This window comes from Diceros bicornis, chromosome 10 (assembly GCF_020826845.1).
Source record: "Diceros bicornis minor isolate mBicDic1 chromosome 10, mDicBic1.mat.cur, whole genome shotgun sequence".
NCBI lineage: Eukaryota > Metazoa > Chordata > Mammalia > Perissodactyla > Rhinocerotidae > Diceros > Diceros bicornis.
The window spans coordinates 83,586,850-83,612,121 of NC_080749.1; the positions used below are offsets into that span (position 1 = coordinate 83,586,850).

Below are 25,272 nucleotides of genomic sequence, written 5' to 3' on the forward strand. Positions count from 1 at the left end.
GCACATGGCTGCAGTGTTTCATTATTTACAGGAGTGGCCTGGTGGTTTCCAGGAGGCTTCTTAGCTTGGCAACCTCGTGGAGCAAACTTGCCGTTATTTGAACGTTATCAAGCTTGTGGAGTGTTCAGCTGTGTGGAAATGGTAGGCTGAGAAAGTTGAGAAACATGCTTACCAGGATTTCTAAGCTTTTTTGACTGGGCAATAACTTCTGCTTATCAGATGCTCCATTTTGTTGAATTTAATTAACTGACTGACAGCTTTGAATCTGAAAATGCCCATGGGGACACACATGGACTTGTGTCATGTACCAAATGAGCCCTTTTTGGTTCTCCTGCCTGCTGTTTGCCTCGTCCCACTTCTGTGACCCACTCATAGGTGGTGATCTCGAAGTCGCTGGCCAGTGCTCTTGAACTGTCTGAGGCCTTCCTGACTGGAGAAAGAAGCACGAATTTGAGAGCCTGAAGATGTAGGATTGTTTGGCCTGTCGCTGTCTTTGGCAGTGCCTTTCAGCACCATGTGACCGTCTCCCTGTAGGTACATGTGGATAGTTACCATGGCGTAGAGTGATCAAGATAGCTAGGTCCTCGTGTGGAAGGCACCCCCATAGCTGAGGATGCAGCGTCACCATAGCGAAGCCGTCTGGAGTGGCCTCTCTGCACTGGCCTGCTGCTGTTATCTCTGTTACCTGAGAGGGAATGCCTCTTCTCAACTGGGGCTTATTTAATGTGAAATACCTCAAGATGTTGCTTTGCAGTGGTGTTTACAAAATGCTGCAGAGATCTGGAGAGTTGCCAATTAGTATTTTTCTGGTAATGCTTTCTTAAAAACTTGGTATAAATTTAATAATAAGAAACTCAGAAAATCTTCTAATACTGCTAATACTAATTCTAAATTAGAACCTGCCAAATTGCTTATAGTGCTGAATATAACTACACAATTTAGATGTTGGAGCTTTCTTATGGGGATAAACATCAGGGACTGGATGTTACCTCAAGTCTCATTTAAGGTCCAGAAAACACGGTGCTCCACATTCAAATATACAGGGAATATACAGTTCCCTTCAGATAATATTCTGCCTTAATTAAAACAAGTAACAATGACTTTTATACTGAGAGAACATCAACCTTCAGTTTCCAATGCAAGTGAATGAAACTAAAATCTAAGAAAGGACTTGGAAATATTTTCTGGGGAAAAAAAAGAATATTTTTAGGGAAATCTGAAAAAATATAGCTTTTATTAGAAAGGTCAAGTAAATATGACAGTGTTTGCTGTGCACTTCTGATAATCACCTGACTTAAGATAGCCTTCGGGTGTGATACAAAGTGCTAAATAACCAGTTTGATGAAATTTACAGTTACCTATGGTTTTTAGAATCATGTGAAGAGTTTGAAATTTAATTGCAGAATATTGACCTGGTTTCTCATATTGCTGAGATGTGTGATACCATTTGTCCTTATAAGTTCCAGAATTGAATATGCAAGTAGAACTTGACATATTATATACAAGTCAATATTTATATACAGGGTTGCTTTTCAGTTCTTAAAAAGCAACCCTTCACAAAATATTAACAAGGTTATAATAGCCAATTTAGACAACTAACATTGAAAATTTGTGTTATAGTTACTAAAAGGAAACAAGCTGAGTTGGTGGGGGAGTGGTCATTTGGTGTGTGAGGTAGCCTTTGAGGCTATTGTAATACAGTATAAAAAGCAGTGATCAAAATGACTGTAAATCATCAGTAAAAAGTCGAAGTATGTTTAGTATATTTTATTTAAGAAAATAAATAGAAAGCTTCTGGTTAAACAATGTGGATTCACTGCTTATATTTATCTCTATTCCCTCCCAATAACCCACTCAAATAACAGTTAAGGAATAAAAAAGGATATAAACCCACAAGGACAAAGACAAGAGAAGAAAAGACAACAGATGAGAGGTGTCCATAAACTTGTAGGAGATGGAGGGGTAACTGTCTCAGGGTTGAGCTTTTCCTGCTCTGCTAAGTTCCATTGGGGGAAACCCAGAAGAAACAAGCCAACCCCTGTCACCTCTCCCACAAAGGCCAGGAACTGAAGACACATGAAAACAGAAAGTTTGGTTGAGAGTCTCCGTGGAGGGTATTTAAATCCACGATCTACTCCGTACCCCATATAGCCAGGTGGCCATCCCTTCTCTACTCTGGTGGAAGAACTCATTTATAGAGAAAAAGGGAAAGGAGGGAATTATCAGAGAAATAACAAAGGTTTCCCAGAACTGAAGCACTTGCATTTTTCTTGATTAAAAGTTGTGACAAAGTGCCCAGCACAGTGAATAAGCAAGGACCCACACCAAGGCATGTCATGGGATTTCATGAAAATGGAGATGAATAGAATTTCCTAAAGTCTTCTTGAAACGGGAAAAATAGATTTTATAAAAAATATGTAACATTGGAATAACATCCAATTCTCAGCAGCAACATTAGAAGCTATAAGACTGCACCTTGCCACTGAAATACTGAGAGAACATAATTTGCAATCTAGAATTCTTTACCCATCTGAATGATCAGTCTTTTGTGAAGAAGAAAAAGAAATTTTCAAATGTGCAAATTCTCAGTATATTTATCTTCCATGAACACTTTTCCAAGAAAGTACCAAAGGATGTGTACCTTCAAAAAAGGGGAGGGTGAGACCATGAATGGAGAAGACATGGGGTCTAGAATTCAACCTAGAAGGGAGGCCAAGGGAGTTGCCGGGATGATGCTAAAGAGAAGTCCTGGGTGGTGGCTGTGATCAGGCCAGCAGGAGGATGAAGGGAAACAGCAGGAGTGTTTCCAGGAAGAAGCTGAGTATGAGAAATTACCTGATATGTTTGACCCTAGGAGGGGTTGTAGATAATATCTTAGATAATGGGGAAAATTTAAGTGCTAAGACATGGAAAAGTTAGCAAGCAAGAAAGTGAAGCAAAAATTCTTGAAAAAATTAAAAATGGAGCAAGAAATAAAATGTAATCATGGTGGCACAGCTATGAACAGTATATGCATAGTCATAATACAAAAACGCTACATATCAATTTAACCAAATACTGGTGATGTGTGTTGGAATGTATTGGGGGCAAGAGGGGCTTTCCAGAGTCTATATTAGGAAGATAATTTCTAAAATGAAGTAAATCAGGACATAGAAGTATAAATGTTCCATTCACAAAGACATAGGTAAACAAGAGAAGAAACAGCTAAAAGAGTTTAAAATGGTTGCCATGGAGATGAGGAGAGAGGGAGAAAGGAAACTGCTGTATTTTTTAAAATAGGCCTTGTAGTTACTATTTGACTTTGAAAACTAAGTTTATAGATTATCTCTAAAAAATTTTTTAAAAACAAATTTTAAAAGGTAGGCAAGCCGATAAGATTTTATGTAGTTTTCCATCAAAAATAATTATTAACAACACCTTTGGGATCTCTCCTCAGTTAAGTAGAAGACCTTATTCCATAACAATATCTGGTAAGCATCTCCTCCCTTACACACTTAAGAAAGATATATAAGTTGTACTAGTTGCTTTCATGTCTTATTTCTTTAAAGTCTCTTCTCTTTCATTAACTTTAATATACACATGCTCGTTATAGGAAAATTGAAAAATTGCCTAGTGCTCTTTGAGATTTCATATCAACCAGGAGGAGTTTCTAGGACCATCTTGCACTTCTTTTTGCTTTATAGAAGCGTCTCAAAGAGTGAATCACGTTGCAGAAAGCATAATTTCTCAGTTCAGCCTTCTTCTGCATTGTAGGGTGGAGAACACTGTTACTACCATGGCAGCATCAGAGGCGTCAAGGACTCCAGGGCGGCGCTGTCGACCTGCAACGGACTGCAGTACGTGGGGCTCTCACTGGGAGGATGAACTTGCTTTCCTGCATTCAACCGTCCCATCTTTCTTTCACAGATATTTATTTTAGTGACTGTTCTGTGCCAGTCCTGTGTTAGGGACTGGATATGGAGTGATGAACAAGGAGGGCATAGTCCCTGCTCTCTTAAAACTTAGCGTTTGCAGGAGATTCAGAGATTAAACAAATGATGACACAGATTAATATTTTATTGTCATTTTGGTAGGCACTGGGAAGGGGAAGGACAGGGACTTGTGGGGTGACTGAACTTCTTCCAGGAAGGGTGCCCAGAGGACATAGCAATCAGATTAGACCTGAGGATGAGTAGGAGTTAGCCGGGTGAGGGTGGAGTGTAGGAGAGAGGAGCTCATGCTGCGGCTTCCAGGCAGGCTCGAAAACACATCTGTAGGCGCCTTCTGGGCCCGAACACAGAGCACTTCATGTAGAGGTCTAGTCGTGGCCGTGTGGTGAAAAAGGATCTTGGAAATCTTATCTTCCCACTTTATGAAAAGTCCCCTCTCCCAAAATTAAATGTGATTTGCAGCACTGAGTGACACTGCTTGATGAGGATTCACAATTTGCCAGCACGAAGATACTTCTGTTTGCCTCTTCAGAGTCAAATGGTTTTAGGTTATTCTTATGCATGAAGAACCTGTCTATTTTCTTATAGATGATGTTGGGTTTGCATGATAAGAAATTTTGCTAGTTGTATGTTGTTCTGGAATGGTAACTTGAGATACTGGAACTGCATGAATATTCCTGTAATGCTATCAGGTATAGTTTGGATGCTCTTGGTCTACACTTTACACCTTTGTAGCCTGTGTGTTGTTCAGCACAGAGCTGGGACCACAGTGGGCCTCCGTACGGATTTGTGAATTAGATTTGGAGCAGCATAAAGGCATTTGTTCAGATACACTCTCTTTTTAAACACACGGTAGGAAGCTCACTGCTATTTCTTGCTGTTTGCTGCATTTGCTAATTCTCTCCGTGTGGGGTCTCTTGCGTTATAGTGGCATGTTTGAAGATAATACCTTCGTGTATATGATAGAGCCGCTGGAGCTGATTCATGATGAGGTAAGTCTGACTGTGACATCAGTTTCCTTATGGTGTTTTCTTCTTCCAGCATCTGTGTCTTTGAGCAATAAAGAGCACATAAGGTGGATTTCCACACGCACTTATATCTAGTACCTTGTTTCAAGCTTGTAACGATACCAAGAGTTTTGAAGCTTCGTTTGCACATCTCAGGCCACACGCCGGTGAGGCAGGATGAGAGGCAGCACACCCAGGTTTTCTGAAGCAAAGGCCGGTTCTTTCCAGGCTTTAGAGACAGCAGAGAGGACAGTTTTGTACTGGCCAACTTCTTTTCCTTTAAACTAGCGTTTATTCTCACTTCTTTAGATACTTGTACAGCTGTAAGCATGTACTTACCTTCTGTGTGTCTAAGAATATTCGGTAGGGAAATTTGTGGATTGAGCTACGATTACATTATATAATATTTACTTTTCTTTAGAGATAGGGAAAAAAATGATGTTTAGAGTCATGCACAGGCCAGCAACCTAGGCAAGAAATCTGAGCGTATTATGCTAAGTGAAATAAGTCAGATGGGAAAGACAAATACTATATGATCTCACTTTTATGTGAAATCCAGAAAAACCAAACTCATAGAAACAGAGAACAGGTTAGTGGTTACCAGAGGTCAGTGGGGGAGATGAGTGAAGGGGGTCAAAAGGTGCAAACTTGCAGTTGTGAGATAAATAAGTCCTGGGGATGTGATGTACAGCATGGTGACTAAAGATAACAATACCGTATTGTATACGTGAAAGTTTCTAAGAGAGTAGATCCTAAAAGTTCTTGTCACAGGAAAAAAAATGTAACTGTGTGAGGGGATGGATGTTAACTAAACTTATTGTGGAGATCGTATTGTAATATATACATTTATCAAATCATCATGTTGTACATCTTAAACTTATACAATGTTATATGTCAATTATATCGCAATAAAACTGGAAAAAAAAAGAAATCATGTACTCTAATAGTGTTACTCGCTAATAGAATGCAACCAAATTTAAAATCTGATATATATTCATCAAATAGTGTAATGAAGGCTTTCTACATGCTGGGTACTATTTCAGGTGCTAGGGATAAAGTGGTGAACAAAACAGACATGGAGGCTGAGCCTAATGGAGCTTACAGTCTAGAGGCGCAGCTGGGAGTAAATAGGACGAGTAAGGTCATACATACGCTGTGCTAGACAGTGCAACCTGCTGAGGAGAAGAAATGAAGCCAGGAAGGGGGAGTTACACCTTCACACTACCTGTCTAGGGAGGAGCACAAGGAGATAGGAGTTTTGAATGAAGACTTTCAGGAAATTAGGGAGCTGGCAGAACATTCCAGGAGAGGAGCAAATATGGAGGCAGGAGTGTCCCTGGTGTGTTGTGGGAACTGCCTGGAGAGGAGTGGACGGGGAGACTGGTGGGAGGCGAGGCCTGAGAGTAACAGGAGGGACGTCCCCGCGGTGAAAAACCTGCTGATGGGAAAATAGGATTCTGAGAGGGAGAGGGTCAGGATATGGCAGTCATTTGATGGGAAGCAGAAAACGTGTTTTATCTCTAGAGATTTCAAATGTAGATAAAATAGATTTTGAAACAGGTAATGGTCATTTAGGCTATTGATAATAACGGTTGAACAGACGAACATTTATATTCTTTGTTGTGGCAATGTATTATGAATATGGGGTAATTTCAAATTTGAGGCAGAAAAGTCATTAAATTTTAAATGGTTAATGTTTGAATAAACCTGTATCATTTTCAGCTAGTCACTATAAAAATTACCAGATGACAAAGACACTCCACCTAGATAAAGACATGTTGACTAAGTGAAATGGTTTTTCCCTACTCCAGTGGTAAGTAAATAACCTGTACACAGCAAAATTATTTTGACTCATTCAGCAAAAAATTGACTTTGATTTCTGTCATTGATTAATGGCCCTGTTACCCTAAAAAACAAAACAAAACAAAACCCAAAGATCAAAACAGAGAGACCAAAATAACAATTCCCTAAGCCTTAGAGGTTTTAAATATGTAAAAGGAGATAATTTTCAATGCATCCCTAATAGGGCAATTTTGCAGATTTGATGAATTAATAAATGTATGTGACTATGTCTAATAAACTGCTGAAGAGATTTACAGATATAAACTGTTATGATAATGGTTAAGGCATTGGTTTTGCATTGTTATGTCCACAGCCGTATTCTCCAGGGGCTGATGGCTACATGCTGATGCCTCTTCTTTCCCTTCTTCCTTCCTGCCTCCTTTAGTTCCTGTGACCGTTGGTCCTCGTCTTCACCCTGGGTAGAGGGGAAGGAACAGCACTAGAAGCTTTAAATTAGTCAGTTTTTAGAATTGTGTTTCTAATCCGCTTGTGCGTGTCATTACTCTAGGGATCTTTTCACCTGTTGCCAGAATTAAGAGTTTACTTGAATTTAGACTTTTTGATTTTTAGTTCATTATTATTATTATTAAATTTAGTATGCTTTACAGTAAGTCCACTAATGTGGATGGGATATTTCTAATGTGAATTCCTGTTATCGCTCAAGTAATAAATGAATAGCAAAACTCTTAATTATTGTCTTTTATGTAATCTATTGAGGACACTTTTTTATAACTGTTTTTCTAATTATAAAACTAATTCACTGTAGGAAATTTGGAAAAGCAAAGTAAACAAAAACTTAACTAAATAGTAATTATTAATCATCCTCTCCCCCAGGGATAACTTCTCTTCACTTTTCAGTGTACACTCTTCCAGTTTTCCAACGATATATTCCCATATTTTAAAAAATAAATTGGATCATTATTTTGTAATATAATTTGTCTCAATAATGTGTCTTTCTGAGCCTCAATATTTTTATTTGTAAAATGGGAATAAAATGCACACTGCATGGAGTTGTGAGGATGAAATTGGGTAATGCGTACATTGACAGTGCCTGGGACATTCTGTGCACTCAGTGACGGAAGCTAGTAGTAATCATAGTAATGATAAGAAGACGTTTCTAAAAGTGTAATTTCTAGGGCAAAGGATATGAATATTTTCAAGGTTGCTGATAGAATTGCTAAATTTCTCCCTGAACTATGCTACCAATTTACTCCTACCAGCAGTATACGAGAAGGCTTTTTGCCCTACAACCATAATTAACTATGGTTATCTAATTTTTAGGCCTTGCCAACTTGATGACAAAAATTGGTATATCTTTTTTTTAATTTGCGTTTTGAAGGAGTATTAAAGTATTTGTCATTTTTTCGTATACTCATTGACCGTTTAGTTTCTTTCTTGTGAATTTCCTGTTCATGGCTTTGAAGAAAGCTAAGGCTTAAGAGTAGCCAATAAAACTATGCTTTTTTCTAAACTACAGCAATTGGATGATGCTCTATTTTATTTAAAATTCATGTTTTAATAAGATATATACTTTTCATTTTTGATAGGTAAACAATGTATAAATGTTTCCATTTTAGGAAGGATGTTAGAGAAAGTTCTAACACTATTCCATAGACGCTTGATCACATCTTGCTTTTTAATGGTCTGTAATTGTTTTTGTTTCAGAAAAGCACAGGTCGACCACATATTATACAGAAAACCTTGGCAGGACAATATTCTAAGCAAATGAAGAATCTCAGTAAGTTTTAATTAAAGTCGCGTTATATTTCATGTGATGGGAGCCGTGACGTGGTGAAGTGGGCGGAAGACGTGCAGACTTTTGGGAAGTGGAGTTGGTCTGAGATCTGGAGTGAGCAGAGTGCGTGGGCAGTGGGGTGCACTGTGGCTTTCATGCAATAAGGTGTGGGAGGCATTTCCGATGGAAAGATGGAAATATGGAGCCTAGGAGTAAAGCTGCATTCGGAACCAGAGAGTGTGGCCGAATTTAACAGAGTGATTTAACGCGAGGTCCATCCTTAAATTTCCCTGGCAGTTTATTGCTCTTTAGCAAACTTATATCCTCTCTCTCATGCTCTGGTCCTGAGGCATCTTAAGTGCACTGATGTTGGCAAAAGCTTCTTTTGGGTTAGTAGGACATGTGTATATGAATGCCAAAAGTCTTTAATAATTTATGCAAAAACTTATACATAAATATACATTATTTTAAATTCCAAAATGAATTAAGCATAGTAGAATTCTAAATTTTCAGATACTCAGGGTCAGGTGGTTGTAAGTCAAATGTGCTTATTCTAATGAGTCTTGAACAGCTCATTATGTTTTTGATGACATTTGGAAGAAAATTCCGTCCTTGAGTTATATTTGTGACCAGGAGAATGTGAAATGTTTAATGATCGGCGTACTTTTTCACCCTAGTTTATTTGCTTTTGACATGATGTATGCTATCAGTGCCGCTATTCCTTCACCTAATATTTTAAAAACATACTCCCATTGAAGACGCAGTCGAACATAAATTTGGTACTCGTCTTTCTTTTACGCAGATGTGGAGGGCAGTGACCAGTGGCCCTTTCTGTCTGGAGTGCAGTGGTTGAAGAGGAGGAGGAGAGCAGTGAATGTGAGTGTGGCTGGAGACGCAGGGGGCCGTTTCACTCGTGAGATGGTGTGCCTGTCGTCACAGGATCAAAGTGTGCCTAAAAAAGCTGGGATTTGGGAACCTCCTCTTGCAAACAAAAACAACAAACCAAAAACCCTATGATCTGAGTCTTACAGGCTTATTGCTTTTTGTTCACCTTTCCCTGTTAGTGATGGAAGTTGATGACAGTATTCCATGAACCCTGTTGTTGTGTAAGGAATGTATCGTTTTGGCTCTATTCTCAAAGTGTTTTCTTATGAAAATTGCAGTGCATTTTTTTCTATTGAAAGTACAACTGGCTTTTTTTCCCCATATGGTTTATAGAACATCGTATAAAGCATTTCTGCTAACGAAAAACGTAGGGGGAGGAGTTAGGTTTTGAAATGTTTGCTATAATGCTTATTTGTGTTTCTTTCAAATTAAAAACTCTGTTATACCAAACTTTGAAGCTGGATGTGTTTTTCTGAACAGAATGAATCCCTTTGACCATTAGTATCATGACAGTTCCTAAATAAGAATCATGTAATTATATAATCAACAGCTGTCGTATGGCTCCCATGTACTGATACGTGTATAGGGGCTTTGTAACTAAAATTATGTTCCTCATCTTTTTCATAATAGATTAGAAAGCTGTAATGATGGGGACTGTTTAGTAAGTACATGGTGAATGCTGTGTAACTGAGAATTAATTCCACAGCATATAGATTACATGGTAATTTACTAGATAACTTAATGAGTAATTATACTGGAAATTGCACATTTTAGATAATGTTTTGCTGAATGTATTTTTTGTGGAAAAATTAGACCACCAGCCATCAAAAACTTAGTTACAGGTTAAATCATCCTCTTTATTTATGAGCCTGTCTTTGTATTATGGTGATTATGGATACAAATTTTTTTTTTTTTACTTAGAGATCTCTTTTTGCTTACTCTTGAAGATGTGGTTGGTAATAATAAGTTTTATACAGGATGCTAACATTTCACTACAGTCCACGCCATCATGATCAATGACCATGTACTTTTCCAACTATGAAAAAGAAATAAAAGTCCAAATGATGGCTAAAATACTTACCCTTGCTCTTAAAGGATTATCTAGTAATAATCAAAATTTAGAAGAATTTAGAATATTGTAATTGTCAGTATTTGTTCCTTTAAGCAGTTGTATGGTTAAGAATTTGTACATTATCATTAGAATTGCACCCCGTTGAGTTCATGTTCCTATGTGATACACTGGTGCCTGCCCCAGAGGTGCTGTGCCGTTCTTATTACATGAATTTTAAGTAGGTTTTCTTTGAAGTTTTAAATAGATATGTACATTTTTATCTTATATCTTAATGCCAAAGAAATTGAGATTTATTTATTTTAACAGAATAATACTGTACATTTTTCTCTAGAATATTTTTACATATAAAAACAACATGGGCTGTTCTCTATCTTGATGAGCACTGTAATGGTAATTAAATATAGCTCTTTTCTGAATACTAGAATGCTTATCCACACTTTGCAGTCACGTTTTTAGATTTCCCTGGCCAAGTTTCTTCCAGGGTGTTTATGAAGTAGGCAGCAAAGGGTTCTTCTGAAATTCAGGGTCAAGCTACAACTTAACAGTCAGCATCAGAGATATTTTATATCAGTCACCTTCTGAACGTAAACTTTTACTTTCCACAGCCAGCTCGTGGTGTGTTTGAAGAAATGAAATATTTGGAACTTATGATTGTTAATGATCACAAAACGGTAAGAATATAGAATCAATGGGTTGTAGACCCGGTAACTTACTTAAGAAAGAATACATTTCACTTTATATATAATCATTATTTGTTACTTATTAAAACCAAGATATTTAGAGGCTTTATTTTTTTTGGAAATATTAAATGACTTGATTTATTTCATGGTGTTTGGAAACACTGGGTTTCATAGAATTTTCACAACTCTAAACTTTCCCTTTGTTTAATAATGATTGTAATTAACGGATTTAACTACATACTTGTTTGGCGTCTTCCACTTGTCTTCATTTAAAATTCTGATTCTTTACTTTGCTTCATCTGTGTATTTGGTTACTGCTTTCTAATTTTATTCCACTTCTTTGTTCTGCTAACATTTTATTTTGTCTTACTAATTATTATGTTTTGTGGCAGATATAATTATGAGATAAACATATATAATAAAGGTATGTCCAAAGAGACTATCTTTCCCTGATGATTTATCTTCTTTAATTATTGGAAAGATGAATAATATTGTGTTACTTTTGTCAAAGTAAAATGTGATTCAATGTGCCACTCAGTAATACTTAATAAACATGAAAAATAATTATTGCCCTCCATTGGCCCCTCTTGAAGATTAAGTAGAAACTTTCTTAACCATACTCTATTTATTTAACCGTTTCCCTTATAAAATATCTTGGCTGAAACCTAGAGCATTCTAAAGAGTCTTGGTCAGTAGCTGTTTGTTAGTATACCCAATAGTTGTGGGGTGCTGATCAATGTTGAACACCCGGCTCTCTGAAGAAAAGCCTTGATTTGCAATGTTTGCTGATATCCAGGTTGTAAACACTCCCACCATGGCTGATTTCAAGCTACCAAAGTGAGGTCACTAAACGGCGAGCTGGGCAAGATGCCTCCAGTTGCTCATGTGAACTGGGGGAGCTGGCTCCAGCACCCCACGCCACACTTCCCAAACTGTTTAGGCCAGTTGTAATTGCATAACTTAGTATTAAAAATTGCATAAACCAAGACAAATAGTAGTTGTTTTTATGAAAACTAAGTTCCGTTTCTGGAAAGATGAGAATCTTTTAAGAAATACTTAAAAGTCAGGTATGAGTGAAAAACTTGTAAAAGATAGCAACAAAAATTCAGATTGCTTTGCAAACACCTTAAAGTCCTCGTTTTAGTTTATGGAAATCAAAATTAGATTACTAGACTTATAGGGTAAGGTTGTGTTTCATACAAAAATGGCAATGTAGAGCCAGCCCTGATGGTCTAGTGGTTCAAGTTCAGCATGTTCCACCTCAGAGGCTCCGGTGCAGTTCCCGGTGGCCGGCTCAGTTCTGTCAGCAGCCATGCTGAGGCGGCGGCTCATGTAGAAGAACTAGAAGGACTTACAACTAGAATACACAACTATGTGCTGAGGCTTTGGGGAGGGAGAAAAAAAAAGAGGAAGATTGACAACAGACATTAGCTCAGGGCGAATCTTTCCCAGCAAAAAAAAAAAAAAAAAGACAAAGTGAAATTCTAATCAGCAGACCCTGCTCAGAAAAGACCTTGAAACCAAATATTTTTTTAAAATATAAGGTGACAATTTATATTTAAATTTTTATTTGAGTCTCTACTTTAATAGTTGTTTTCTATTAATTACCAAGTACTAGTTCAATTATGTTGAATATTATTCACTAGAATACCTCTTAATTTTATATGCAGGTTTATTTTATTTACCAGTAGCTTTTAAATATATTGCTTGATATATGTTAGAAGAAGCAGAATTTTTCAGAATTACATACAATTTAGGAAAGGTCTTCCCTGGTAGAAAGGAAAGCCAAATGTGCAGGGAGCCATTTTAGATAATGAAGGCTAAAATGTGAGTTTCTGAAAGGTTGCTTGAAACCCCAAGAAAATTTTTTCATCTGAATTATTTTTGTTGATTGGAACATTGAAATTTTTTCCAGCTACTTCTCAATCCTTAGCACTGTGCTGTGTTGTGAAATTATGGCTTTAGGATCCTAACCTTTTTCCAACATCCCTTGTACAAATACTTTTTTGTGTGTGTGTGAGGAAGATCAGCCCTGAGCTAACATTCATGCCAATCCTCCTCTTTTTGCTGAGGAAGACTAGCCCTGAGCTAACATCCATGCCGATCTTCCTAAACTTTATATGGGATGCTTCCACAGCGTGGCCTGACAAGCGGTGCATCAGTGTGCGCCCTGGATCCGAACCCAGGCCGCTAGCAGTGGAGTGCGTGCACTTAACCACTACGCCATGGGGCCAGCCCCTGTACAAATACTTTTAAAGTAGGGGAGATAATAATTAAGACATATACAACGCCTTTAAATTCACAAAGTACATTCACATATAGCTGGTAATTAATTGATAGAACAGTTCTGCAATTCATGACCTGTAATTCCACATCTCTTGTTCCACCACACTGGGTTAGGAAGGTACATGAAACTATCAACCAGAGAGCAGATCTCAGTAAGTGTACAGATAGGAAACTTGAGGACTTTTTCAACATTATATGTTTTAAATTTATTTTTTAATCCTTTAAAATAGAAACATTTAAATAATCTTGTGTTTATTTTATGAAGAATAAAATAGCACCCTCCTTTAAAATATTGTTTTCATATGTGGAAAATTTCTACACATTATACCGTATGTTCTGTGATAACGATACCTTATTTAGGCTACCAAATCTTTTAATGGTAAATCTTGGTAATTCATTTTATTATTATTATTAAAATGACTGAAAACTGGGCATGATATGTTCATCTATCTTTGAAACCAGGAAAAAAAACTTAATTTGCACTGATAAGTTTGGAGGAAATATATGTTAAGAAATGAAGAAAAAGAAGAAAGCTTTTATTTTTGAGTGGTAATATTGCCTAAAGTAGAAAGAAATTACCTAAGAAGATTGCTACTATTTAAATAAATATTACATCTGGGCTAATAGAATTGAACGTATTTCTTTTGCTTCAAGACCGGGTTACATCCTAGTCCATAATAGTCCAAATAAGTGTCTCATTTTATAAGAATTCTTCTTCTTTTGAGAGTTGAGAAAAGTTGTTTTTTAAGATATGCTTTATATGAGATGAAGATAGTTTTTGAATTTGATTGCCACAGGAAGTAGTAAATCAGAACACGGATCAGAGTACTTAAATTCAGCTGTTGAAAGTAAAACTGAACTGGAATAATTCACCTCTCTTTTTTGGCGTCTGGAGGTTTGCTGTTGGATTTTAGGGTGATCATGGCACTGAGATGACTCATCTTACAATCTCTGTGCTAGATGAGACAGCACAGTGATTTTGATAACTGTCACCCTTGGCTTGAAAATCAAGCTCTAATTTTAATTTTTTTCAAAAGGCAAATTTCTTAAGGATTGTATTTGTTCAGGAAGGAAAAGCAAATTTGGCACTTTAAATGTAAATTATTTTCAGTGATCAGAAAATGTGAAAGTAAGTTTTAACGTAAATGGAGATTGCACATTTTTCTTTGTATGAAAAATTAGTTCTCATTCCTTCAGGAAATAGAAACATTTTGCCTACATTTCCATTCAAGCTTACCTCTTTAATTCAGAGTAACCTAATATTGGCTTCCTGAAAAAATGTGGTTACCTTATTTTGAACAAGCATCATGTTATCAGTGGCTTTCAATTAGAAAAGAAAGATCTCTTAATTTTGGGGAAAGCATCTTGGTAGCCGGCTGGCAGAACCTAATTTGTGAGGCAATTATAGCCTCCATAAGGGTCTACAGACATTTCTTTGAGCCACTTAAGCTAAATATAAATATTGAAAACCTTATTCTAATAGAAAATTGGTTGAAATATTTTAAACTGCATGAAAAACAAATGTTTTGCTTATATTTTTGCTATATTTTTACATATAAGTCAAGAATTGCAAATATGTAATGATAACAAATATTTTTCAATTTACACCTCATTTGGTTTTCCTCATTTAAAAAGCACTATATTTTATAGGTACCTAAGAAATTATGAATTCTCATCAATAATCATGATTTATCAGGAATATGCATAAACTATTTTATAAGAATTGTTAACTGAACAAGTTTATCTCCTATCTCAACCCAGAGTAGGCATTGAATTCCAGCTATGTGATCTTGGAGAAGTTATTTGTCGTCTCTGAGCCTCATTTTCCACATTTATAAAACAGGGATAATAAAACCCGCCTTATAGAGTTGTGGGGAGCAAGCATTTATTGTAGGAGAAACACTTATCATGGATCCTAGTAAATCCTATGCGCTCAATTAAATGGAACTTCAAGTGACCAAAACGAGTGGTCACTGTTCGTCCATCTTACTTGCTGTCTCAGCAGCATTGGACACAGTTGATTATTCTCTCCTATTTGAAACGTTTTCTTCATCTCTCGGCTTCTGTGACACAGCAGCTCTCCCACCTCACTGGCCATTTCTTCTTAGTCTTCTGCCTCTGGCCTCTAGAATTATGGGAGTGCTCCAGAGCTTGGTTTGGGGATCTCTTTTCTTTCTACAACTCTCCCCCAAAAGGACCACTTCCAGTCTCAAGTCTTTACGTGATAGTATGGCTTTAAATCCATCACCCTCTGCTTCATACCTCTAGCCTCTGAGTTCCAAACTTAGTATCCAACTGCCTACTTGACATCCCTACCTCAATATTGAATAGGCACCTCACATTTAACATTTCTAGATCAGAGCTCTTGGTTCCTTAGTCTTAACCTTCTCTTCCTCCCGTCTTTCTCATTATTTTAAATGGCATCACCACCCCCCAGCTATTCAAGTTCAAAACCTAAGAGTCATCTTTTATTCTTCTCTTTCGTCACCTTCACATCCTAGACATTAGCAAGTCTTGGGAACCCTATCTTCACAGTGTATCTTGAATCCACCTACTTCACTCTACAGATGTCCAGCCTTCATGATCCTTTACCTGGACTGTTGTAGTAGTTTCCCAACAGGTCTCTCTGCTTCCATTCACTCACCCCATAGCAGGCAGAGTAGTCTTTCTAATAAGAAAATCAGAGACTTGGAAATTACAAATCTGAACTAAATGAAAAACTTAACACATTTTATTAATTAAAAATAACCTCGTTTTATTAATTTGTTTAACTTGCATGTCATATTTTCCATGGTCATTATACTATAGAAAGAAGTTTCCAAAAAGGACAAATTAATGTTCAGAAGCAAAATGAAATTCATCTTAGTAAGTGTGTAACCCCACTGCATTGGAATAGATATCAGCTAATATCTTTCCTTTCTTTTTGTGATGTGTGCTTCTTAATGTCCAGACTTTTTTAAAAGCGTACAATTCAGTGGCATTTAGTACCTTCACTATGTTGTGCAACCATTACCTCTAGCTAGTTTCAAAACATTTTTATCACCCCCAAGGGCCTTAATATTGAGAAATTGATGTTACTTTTAAAAATATCTTTGAAATTTTTCAGCTTATGGAGTTTGCCACGCATCTTAAAACGCTGAGCTATTTGCAGCAACTTCTTTATCCTAAGTTTCAAAACCCTGTTAAAGTGCCTGAGAATTTTCAGATCAATGTGATGTTTTACGACCCAGTTCCATGCGTAGATTGGAGTTTACTATAAAAGAACACATGAAGACAGTGTGGGTCAGACCGTGATGCACAGTGGTGGCAAGAACATGAACGGTAACAGTGATGTCTGAGTCCATTCAGGCCACTGTGACAAAATGCCCCAGACTGGGTGGCTTATAAACAGCAGAAATTTATTTCTCACAGTTTTGGAGGTTGAGACATCCAAGAGCAAGGTGCCGGCATGGTCGTGTTCTGGTGAGGGCCCTCTTCCTCGTTCACAGCTGGCACCTTCTCGCTCTGTCCCCACATGGAGGAAGGGGCTAAGGAGCTCTCTGGGGTCTCTTTTACAAGGGCACTAATCCCATTCCTGAGGGCTCCACCTCATGACCTAATCATCTCCCAAGGCCTCACCTCCTAATACCGTCATTTTGGGGGTTAGGATTTCAACATATAAATTTTAGGAGGACTCAGACATTCACACTATGGTGAATGTTATATATAAATAGTTATAAATTAATGAATGCTACTAAAAACACAATACTAATTTATTGTATATTTATCATGTGTTATCAATGTGCTATGTATTATAAAAAATAAATATCAGGTATGTAAGCATAAAGACATATATTCTTTGTTGAAAAGACATAGTAACAGGGGTAGACAGGATGAAATGAAGGGAGTCTGACAGATTTATAGTGTGAAAGTGGGCAAAGGAGAAAAAAGAATATCATGGATTTCCAATGTAGAAGTATTTTTAGTCTTTACGAAAGATGCATTATTTTAATAATTATAATGGAAGACAAATTTTAAAGACTTATGGTGCAAATCTGATTGGGTAGTTTTGAGTAGATTTTTCTTTCTCCTCAGGAGAAGGCATGAACTCCCCGTGGTCGACTTTAGTTCTCAAATGTCCTCCTTTCTAAAACTGTAGCCCTCCAGATGTTGTTATATGATTATTCTATTAATTTACTTTCCTTACTTTCTTAAATAATCTTAAATAACCATAAACAATCATAACTCGGCACACTTTGTTTTTACTTTTTGTGTCTTCTTTGTTCTGACTGAGTAGTCAAAAGCAAAAGGCATTCCTCTGAAAGAATATCCTAAAATGTATGACAAATGTGTCCATATCATGGACAGTATCTAAAGTGCCGCCTAAGGAATCTTCTTGATCTGTGTGTGGCCTGAGTTTAGAGTGAGAAGGGTGTCCAGTTGGGACTATGTTTCTTGGTCTAAGCCCTTCGTAAGCCGGGAAAGGTCTTTTTGGTGAAAACAAAAGGATTGCATTTGTAGATGTTAAGACTGAATGAACAGCTTCTCAGGGTAAAGCTCCTCCGGCGGGTTGCTACGGGCCCTCTCCATGCCCAGAACTGGAATATGTGTTGTAGGTAGTCAGAGAAATAAAGTAAGAACACCACCATACTCAACATGGCACAGATGAAATTCTGTATTTTTAATCTCCATTTCCACTACTGCTGTGAGATTTCTGCGCTTCCTGAATTTTGAAGTTTACCATTAAGTTATGACTTGGCAGTGACTGGTTTATCTTTCTCCCCCAGTATAAGAAGTATCGCTCTTCTCATGCACACACCAATAACTTTGCAAAGTCTGTGGTCAACCTTGTGGATTCTGTAAGTATCCTGGTTTTCTTGAACCTATTTTTTCAAGATGGAAGGGTTTATATCTCTATTTGCTTATTTGTTACTTCAGTTCTTTCCTAGGTAAAAGTAAAAATGCCACCCGTAAGCTCATCTGGCTAAGAAGTTCCAGAGTGGTCTCCTTCACAAGAAGTAGTGATATTAGAGTTTAGGGGACGTTGAGTTATGCTTGGAATCCCAAAGTTGCGTTAGCATTGCTTCGAGTGGTGTCTAGACCTTATTGTCACCAAGCTGATGAAAGACAAAAACACCGGAAAATTAGCTACCAAAGAGAGCATAAATTACACTTGGCAAATGAGACTTTGTTAATAATAACCAGTTGAGCTTATGGTAGAAGAGCTATATATCATTATTATATAATAGATAACAAAAGAGCTAATAATTGTCTTAAATATATGAACTAATAATTGTCTTAAATGTATAAACTAATATTGTCTTAAATATATGGCAGAAGAACTAGGAGATTGAGGTGGAGTATGTTTGGAGAATAGCAGAAATACAAAAAATTTTTTAAAAGAACCCGAATTTATTTTCTTAGTGTTCCCATTAATGGAATGCTTCAGACTTTCTTTCTAGATGACAGAATTAAGTGCAGTCTCCAAATAAAACTACTTTGAAACAGTAAAATATATATCTTCTTACAAAGACTTTAACCACAAATCTATCATGTTGATATTTTTTCTTCTCATTTTATAAGTTACAGACAATGAAGGTTAAGATTTTCTTTCTTTTTCCTGCTTTAGGTAGGAATTCTGTTGATGTGAATATTATTCATTATGTTCCAATAAATAGTTTAATTTGACTAGTCGTAACTTAAAAATAACATACTTCTTTGTGTATTCTAATGTAAAGTGCTGTCTGGTTCAGCTAAATATATTTTCGTCTGATATTTACTGCATGTTCCCTCTTAATTGGGAAAAAAAGCTTTTTATAAGTTGCCAAATAGCTAAATGATACTTTCTCCAAAGAACTGCCTTCTCTTCTGCCTTTTAAACAGTCCCCAAACCTCCGATCATGTGAACCCTCATATCATACCTGGCCGACACAGCGGAGGAAAAGTATAGCATGAGAGGGTGGGCGTGGTGTATCATACAGAGTTAGAGTTGAAACTCCGAAAGCCAGTTTCTACCTGGCTTATTACTTTCTTTAATTTCAGCACTTGTCAGTCTTCTCAGAGGAAAACTCTAAGTGAATATGGAAAAGAGAAGATTAAACACACCTTGTCCCCTGCCAGAGCTGTTTACTTGGTAGCGTCTCTATTAGTCATTTCACCATGATTTAATAGAATCACATCTTGCAAAGAGTAATTTTTATTTTGGGTTACCATACAAGGTTGTGAAGTTGACCAACTAATTTTTAAAAGATATTACATTTAACTTTGCTCCTTATTGTAAAATCATTAAAGCCTCAGGTTGATTTGGACATGATAATATTTCCTTTCTTCAGTGTGTTCAAAGATCATCCATTATTTTCTTAATTGGCTTGAAAATAGGACAAAATGACAACATTCGTTGAAGTTGCTTAATTGTGTGAGTTATTTAGCTACTGGGCCAGAAGTAGAGAAAGAGAGCAGAGAGACGCAGTTTCACTACTGTGGGTGACACCGCCCTGTGGGGAGGATGAAGTGGGTGGAACACGTCTGCTCCTCCCTCGTTGCCTCAGATCCCTGCTTCTCTCCCAGAGTTATTTTACTTGTCATGTAACAAGGCCTTCAAGGGCAAGCCAGCCATGCTGTTGGTGCTTGTCCGAGGACTTAGTGACCGTTCCAGTCCTGCAGGACTAATTGGTCATACTGCTCTCACACAGAGCCGTGTGCCAGGCTCCAACCCATTCCCTCCCGTGAGGTTTGGAAGGGTGATTTTACTGAACCCTGTTTTGAATTTATCTCCAGACTCTAGAATCTTGACATCCCTTCTGTCTATGCCCTTAGTGAGATAGATGCCAGGCCACAAAATGTGCTGATTTGCAATTGAAATAACCTTGTAGGAGAGGCCGAATTGTGGGATTGTTCTTTCTTTCTTTTTGCTCTTGGAAAAGAGAAAGGAAGGAAGAATCTCTACGATGAGCTAATTATGACCTCACGTTCTCCTCCCTCCTCCCCTCCTGTCCTTCCACTGACTCTGAATCACTGATTCTGCGTGTCTGACCCAGTGTTTTCCTCCTGCGCTTGTCCTGTTGTATACCCTCAGATTTACAAGGAGCAGCTCAACACCAGGGTTGTCCTGGTGGCTGTAGACACCTGGACTGAGAGGGATTATATTGACATCACCACCAACCCCGTGCAGATGCTTCATGAATTCTCCAAATACCGACAGCGTATCAAACAGCATGCTGATGCTGTGCACCTCATCTCGTATGTACCTGTAGTCTTTGCTTTGACATTTATCTTTATCCCTTTATTGTATCAGTTAAGTTATATATCAATATATTGATCTTGAACAAGATTGATGTTGATTCCTCTCTCCGTTGTATAAGAAGCTGGAAGGCAGGCTGTCCAGTGTTGGGATGGTGGTTCCACAGTCATAAGAGTTACCTTCAGAGCACATTCCTACTTTCAGACCTTCCATCCTCAGGGTCAACTTATGATTCAAGATGGTTGCTGGTGCTCCAGCCTTCACAGCAGGCAGCAGGAATGACAGGCAGGGAGGAGTGCAAAAGGTCACTCCTACCAGCTGAGTTAGCTCCTACAGAGCAGATTTCCTGAGAGCTGCACATATCCATTTCACCAAAAGATCATTTGCTAGATCTTAGTCACATGACTACACTTACCTGCAAGTGAGGCTAGGAAATATAGTCTTTTGAGGTGAACCATTGAATAAAATTGAGATTTTATCACTAAGGAAAAGTGTACCATACGTTCTTAAGATACAATAAGCTCTTCTCTTCCCCACTCACGGCAAAGCTGTTTTCAGACAGTCCTCAAGGTTTTCTCCCGGAATCAAACCAACAACGTCCTCCTTCCTTTCCTCTCACCTTTACTCTTTATTTTCTGTTCTTTCAGCCTTTAATCAGCAATTTATAGTAATCAGCAATATTTTGTATAACTGCTAGATATTCCCTACAGAAAAAAGTCAAGGCGATGGTCTGTTTCTCTCTGTGCCTCAATTCCTGTGCCTGTGCTTAGTAGGTGCTCAACTAATGTTTGCTCAACTGGGATTATTTAATATGACGTAAATTTAAAGGTATTTAAAATACGGTTTTTGATTTCTCGAAGGAGGATGCACTTGGGCTACTCAGTACAGGAGAGTGAGTGGACATGTTTGGGGAGAGTTTATGTCACGGTCACTACATTGATTTCCTAATAGCACTTCTTCTTTTCTTCAGACGTGTGACGTTCCACTATAAGAGAAGCAGTCTGAGTTTCTTTGGAGGTGTCTGTTCTCGTACAAGGGGAGTTGGTGTGAATGAGGTAAATTTTATCAGTTTTCTTAAAGTAGACTTTGTCTTTGCATCTGATCGTTTTCTTCCCTGCGGCCTAGTGTACGTCCCTCTCAGGCTTGTTTAGAATGACAGTGACATCGAGAATACAGTATGAGTGGTTTATGTCAGTAACTAGAACCTGAAGTGGTCTTTGGTATTAGGAAAGAGGTATTGCTTCATTTTATAAGGATAGTTTTTTCTATTTGTCAGGCAAATGCAAGCCAAAGGTTGGCCCAGAGATTTTTTGGCCTCTGTAGATAAGTTCTTATAAGCTTATTAATCCTTCTCTCATAACTTGTTTTTAAAGCTAAATGCTCATTCTGCCCATGTTATGTTTAACTCGTTTAAATTAAAGAGTTTATAATTGTATCTAATATCTTTGTTTTCTCCCTATGTAAATTTTTCATCTTTTTGCCTTCTACCTACCTATCTATAGAATTAACTGAAAAAAATATTTCCTTAATCTGATTGTTTGGATTTCAATGCCTTCATTTATATAAAGGAAATTCTTATAAAAGTTGGCAACAGCACCCAAAAGCCAAGGCCAGTGTATCTAAACCCTGATCAATGCCAGAGTGTGTTATACCAGGTTATCCCAGTAGCCATCGTTGAGTGGAGACCTCTCTTGGCATACTTGTAGGTAGTTGAATTGGGGCACAGCCTTTTATGACTAGTATTTTATGTTTCAATGTGAGAGATGCCACGTAGTAAGAGAGGCTTTCTGCTTCCTGGGCCCAGTTGCGAGGAAGTAGTGATAAGGAAAATATATGCCATCTTTTGATGCTGTGAGGCTCTACTTAGGAACTGAGATGATATGTGGTAATGATTAAGAAATAATAACTAGCTTTGTGCACTCTCTCGAATGTTTCCCACACACTTTCAACTCTGAAAAACAGTATGGTCTTCCAATGGCAGTGGCACAAGTATTATCGCAGAGCCTGGCTCAAAACCTTGGAATCCAATGGGAACCTTCTAGCAGAAAGCCAAGTATGTACATTGACCTTCTTACTTTCCTGTGCCATTCTGTCTGTATAGTGCATGCCCAGTCAATAAATAAATATTTTTCATTCCTAAGTCATTATAGTTTAATAGCAGTATATCTCCTTCCTCTAAAAAAAATTATAAAATGAGCAACTTAAGGTAATTCTTAATCTATTTGGGTTGTAGAAAAGTCCCTTTCAAAATCCGTAAAATCATGCTCACTGTCTCAGAGGGTGAGCAGCTCTTTCTCACTCTTCAGACTGTTGGGGTTGGGTGGCGAGGACTCACCCTCCGGGCTCTCACCACTGGAGAGTGGACACAGGGTGCCAGATGAGGCTCCACCGCAAGTTTAATAGTAGTGCAGTTGGATCGGGAGATAGCGTAGCTCTAGAGTCAAAAAGGAGCTCCAGCTCTAAACCTACCCACCTACCTGGAATTAAATGTACCCACGAGTCCCGTCAGAAGCGTTGGGGAAGAAGCATCCCTACAGGAGGGAGAGCGAACAGGGCCACAGATCCCGTCCAGTAGGAGAACAGCCGGCGACTGCTGGGTGCCACTCTCCTCACTCATCAGAGGAGAGCTGGTTGGGAAGACAGGGCTGAGTTTCCAGTGGCAAAGTGTCTAAGGCCCACAATAGTTTTGGGGGTCCATGAAAATTTTATATTTCTTTTAAAATCGAAATAAAACCCAACCTGGATCATATTCCTCTTTATACCAACACAGTAGTAAAATATAATTTCTAATGCATTTTTGTGGCAGAAGGCAGAAGTGCCAAGGACCCGCATGATGCGATCCTGAGGAAGGAAGGAAGGACCGAGGTGTTCACTCAAATTATTCTCTTGACTAGGAATTAAGTGGAAGTCTACTCCCCTCTGTGAAAATATCAGACACCAGGAGTGAAGGTCTTCCTGCCCACTCCAACCTCCCCAAAGAAGAAAAGGACAAAAATCTACCTTAACATTATTCCACATTTTATACTTTTTTGACTACTATCAAATAGTTGTCATTAATGCATAGTAGTATGGAAACTTGAAACAAAATATATGTCCAAGGGTGTCTAGATTCCCTTTATGGGCATATTAAGTCATCACTTTATGGGTGTGTTACGTCATCATTTTATGAATATATTAAGTCATCACTTTATAGGTATATTAAGTCTGGTGGCATTTAGCAAATCTCCACAAACTTTCATTTATTAATACCTTGCTCAGAGTATTTGCTTTCCCAAGGAAACACCTGGTACACATTAAAGGAGGTGTTTCAGGTTCATTCGCTGGCATTGGATGCCGTAAGAAAGGAGTAGGGCCAAGTTTATGACCTTGTTTGAACACCCTGGAGCCGGGAAGAGGCCAGCGTTGGGGTCAGCTGAGAGATGTTACCGGGATGGATGGTGGGGTGGAAATAGGATTCATTACTAATGCCTGGTATAGTTCCTTCCTTCCTAAAATTCTTCATTCCTTTGTGAATTGTTTGCTTAGTAGATAATTCATTAGTTCTGAACTTTGAGTTTCTTAAATCCATTTGGAACACTTTCTTTAAAAATGTCTTTATCTACGATAGAAAAGAGAATAGGAAAAAATAAATGAAAAGAGCAACTCGTCACAATATCAATATGCCAATCTATGGTATCTATGTTAAGTTTATGATTGTTATTTAATTTAAATGATTATTTACACTTCTATTTTAGATTGCTGTCTTTTACTGAACTTTTAGCACAGTGTTCCCTGGTCGATCCTCACCGTGCCTCTAGCAAACCGCCTTCTCTTCTCTGACCTCCAATGGGCTCTGTTAGCGGGACTTGGTGGTGACTCATTGCGTTTGTGCAATAGAGCATTACAGTTCACAGAGAGCACACAGGCGTGCCGTCCCGTGTGCGCCCCAGAACCACTCAGGGAGATGCATTCCGCATTTTAGAGGTGAAAACAGAGACCCAGGAAATGCCAAGTCGCTTGCCTGTGGGGCTCTCTCAGGTAGAGCTTGGAGTAGCGCTCGGGCTTTCTGACTTCTGGACCAGCCTACTTTTCATTAAACGTGGGAACTGGGAGCTTAGTTGAGTTCTCTGAGTTAAAAAATGAAGAGAGGCACAATTTTATTTCTTGCCAGCTGTTGTCTTAGGAAGTGATCTATACGGCTGGAAAGGATAAAGAGATATTGATTGAAAAGCAATAGATTTTGGTCAGTGAGACTTCACGTTCTGTACCTATTTGACATGGAATTAGTAATAGGAATTACTTCAGTGCACTGCAAATTAAAGATGTGACTTTTTGTTGTTCCCTTTTCTTCTGTTTCTCTGATGGTTTCCTTGGACTAGAGTGTGACTGCACAGAATCCTGGGGTGGCTGCATCATGGAGGAAACAGGGTAAATTTTTACTATACATACATTTGATATGTGCCTTTGCTAAAATTGCTACATATAATTAGGTACACAATCACTTAGGTACTGGTCTTTTAGACTAAGCATTTAGTATAAATTCGATAATTAATTATTTGATGTTTTAAAAATAAAGGGCTAATTCACTTTATATTTTAATGTTTTATTTAAAATTGGTGGTAAAAGTAAAATGTAGTA

The 25,272-nt window shown here is 37.9% G+C and overlaps 1 protein-coding gene across 6 annotated transcripts in view; it reads left to right on the forward strand.

Annotated features, from left to right (window-relative positions):
* Window positions 1-25,272, forward strand: part of ADAM23 (ADAM metallopeptidase domain 23) — a 150,479-nt gene that overhangs the window by 80,476 nt on the left and 44,731 nt on the right. For all 6 annotated transcript variants that reach the window (XM_058549688.1, XM_058549689.1, XM_058549687.1 and 3 more), the window contains exons 5-14: window positions 3,754-3,836; window positions 4,858-4,921; window positions 8,444-8,516; window positions 9,316-9,389; window positions 11,076-11,141; window positions 18,203-18,274; window positions 20,491-20,654; window positions 21,626-21,710; window positions 22,618-22,708; window positions 25,014-25,062. In XM_058549688.1, the coding sequence (XP_058405671.1) occupies window positions 3,754-3,836; window positions 4,858-4,921; window positions 8,444-8,516; window positions 9,316-9,389; window positions 11,076-11,141; window positions 18,203-18,274; window positions 20,491-20,654; window positions 21,626-21,710; window positions 22,618-22,708; window positions 25,014-25,062 (821 nt within the window). The remainder of the gene's footprint in view (window positions 1-3,753; window positions 3,837-4,857; window positions 4,922-8,443; window positions 8,517-9,315; window positions 9,390-11,075; window positions 11,142-18,202; window positions 18,275-20,490; window positions 20,655-21,625; window positions 21,711-22,617; window positions 22,709-25,013; window positions 25,063-25,272) is intronic.